Source organism: Monoraphidium neglectum (genome assembly GCF_000611645.1).
Source record: "Monoraphidium neglectum strain SAG 48.87 unplaced genomic scaffold scaffold06656, whole genome shotgun sequence".
NCBI lineage: Eukaryota > Viridiplantae > Chlorophyta > Chlorophyceae > Sphaeropleales > Selenastraceae > Monoraphidium > Monoraphidium neglectum.
The window spans coordinates 1-1,514 of NW_014006990.1; the positions used below are offsets into that span (position 1 = coordinate 1).

A 1,514-nucleotide genomic window follows, 5' to 3' on the forward strand; every position below is an offset into this window, starting at 1 on the left:
CCGCCCCTGGCGCCCGCGGGCCCGCCCGCGACGAGGCGGGGGCCGCGCCGCCCGCGGCCGGCGCGGCCGACGGCGCCCATCCGCCGCCGGCGGCGGCGCGCTCCGCCCAGGCGCTCCGCGCGCTCGCGACCCGCTGCTGCACGTCCGACAGCGCCGCCTCCTCCTGATCCCGCTCCAGCTGCAGCTGCAGCAGCCGCCGCTCCGCCGCGCCGGCAGCTGCACCCGCTGCCGGCGCCGCCGCCGGCGCCGCCGCCGCCGCGCACCCCAGGGCGTCCCTCGACCCCGTGTGCCGCAGGTCGAACTCCCGCGCCCGCCCAACCGCCGTCGCGTCGCGCGTGCCGCCGGCGCCCTCCTGGGACGCGAGGACCTCGTCCCATATGCCTGCGATCTGGGGGCTCTCCTCCAGAAGCTGCCTGTGCTGCAGGCTCAGCTCGTGGAACTTGCTCTGCACCAGCCCCTTCTCGTCCGCGGCGCTCTGAAGCTTCAGCTGCAGCTCCTGCTGGCAGGCGGCGGCGCGGGCAGGAATGAGATATGAATTTCGCGGGGGCAAGCCTTCCAGGGTGCATGCACGCGCGGTGTGAGCGCGCGCGTCGCGTCTCGCCGCGGCGCTCGCACCTGGATCTGCTCCTCGAGCGGCGGGTTGCCGCCGCTTTCCCTGTACAACGAGAGCTCCGCTTCCAGCTTTGCAATCCGCTGCCTCAACATGCCGACGGTGTGCTCGTACTTCTCTATGTCCTGCTTGTACTTGCGCTCCCGCTTGACCCACGCGCTGGGGCCCATCTGGCCGCCCCTAGAGAAGCTGGCGCGAAGCTCCTCGAGCTCGAGCTGCACCGCCGACGGCGGCAAGGACGCGGCGGAGGCGGGTGCGGGCGCGCCGCCGGGGCCGTCGTGGGGCGGGGGCCCGCGGGCGGGGCCGGGGCCGGGGGCGGCGGCGGCGCTGTAGGCGGCGGCGCGGCTGGCGATGCTGCCTGGCCGCTGCTGCTGGGGCGCCTCAGCGCCGATCGCGGCGGGCTTCATCACACGAATCACCTGCAGAATCACACCAGCGAGCAGGCCGGCTTGGACGATGGGGCCGAAGGGCATACTGCCATTTCCTGACGCAAGCACAGCAGCGGCGCAGGCGGTGGTAGCGCGCACAGCACTGGGGAGCGGCACGAGTGCGAGAGCGCACCAGGTCATTGCTGGACTCATCGTTCATGTGACTGTTCCCAAGCGGCACGTCAAGTCCTGGGGACCGCCGAAGGTTGGCTGGCCCCTTGCTCACAAAACTCTCGCTGGAAGAAGCGGGCCCAGTAACCCCGCTCCTGCAGAGGCGCGGTGTGCTATACAGGCGCCTATTGATTCGCCATCACAAGGCAAAAGGCGGTGCGGTACGCGACGCGGAGGAAATCACAGTTGCGACAACCAGCCGCTCATTGAGGCCTGGTTGAAACAGTTATGCCACGGTGAAGTACTTCAAACACTCGTAATGTATGTTGACGCCAAGTAAGACGCAAGCTAGAGCGCTCTCAATG

The 1,514-nt window shown here is 70.5% G+C and overlaps 1 protein-coding gene across 1 annotated transcript; it reads right to left on the bottom strand.

Annotated features, from left to right (window-relative positions):
- Positions 1–483: 483 nt before the first annotated feature.
- MNEG_16672 (hypothetical protein) lies at positions 484–1,083 on the bottom strand (the record flags this gene model as incomplete). The annotated part of the gene is made up of 1 exon (XM_014034858.1): positions 484–1,083. The coding sequence occupies one exon, from the start codon at positions 1,081–1,083 to the stop codon at positions 484–486; it is 600 nt and encodes a 199-aa protein (XP_013890312.1).
- Positions 1,084–1,514: the final 431 nt, after the last annotated feature.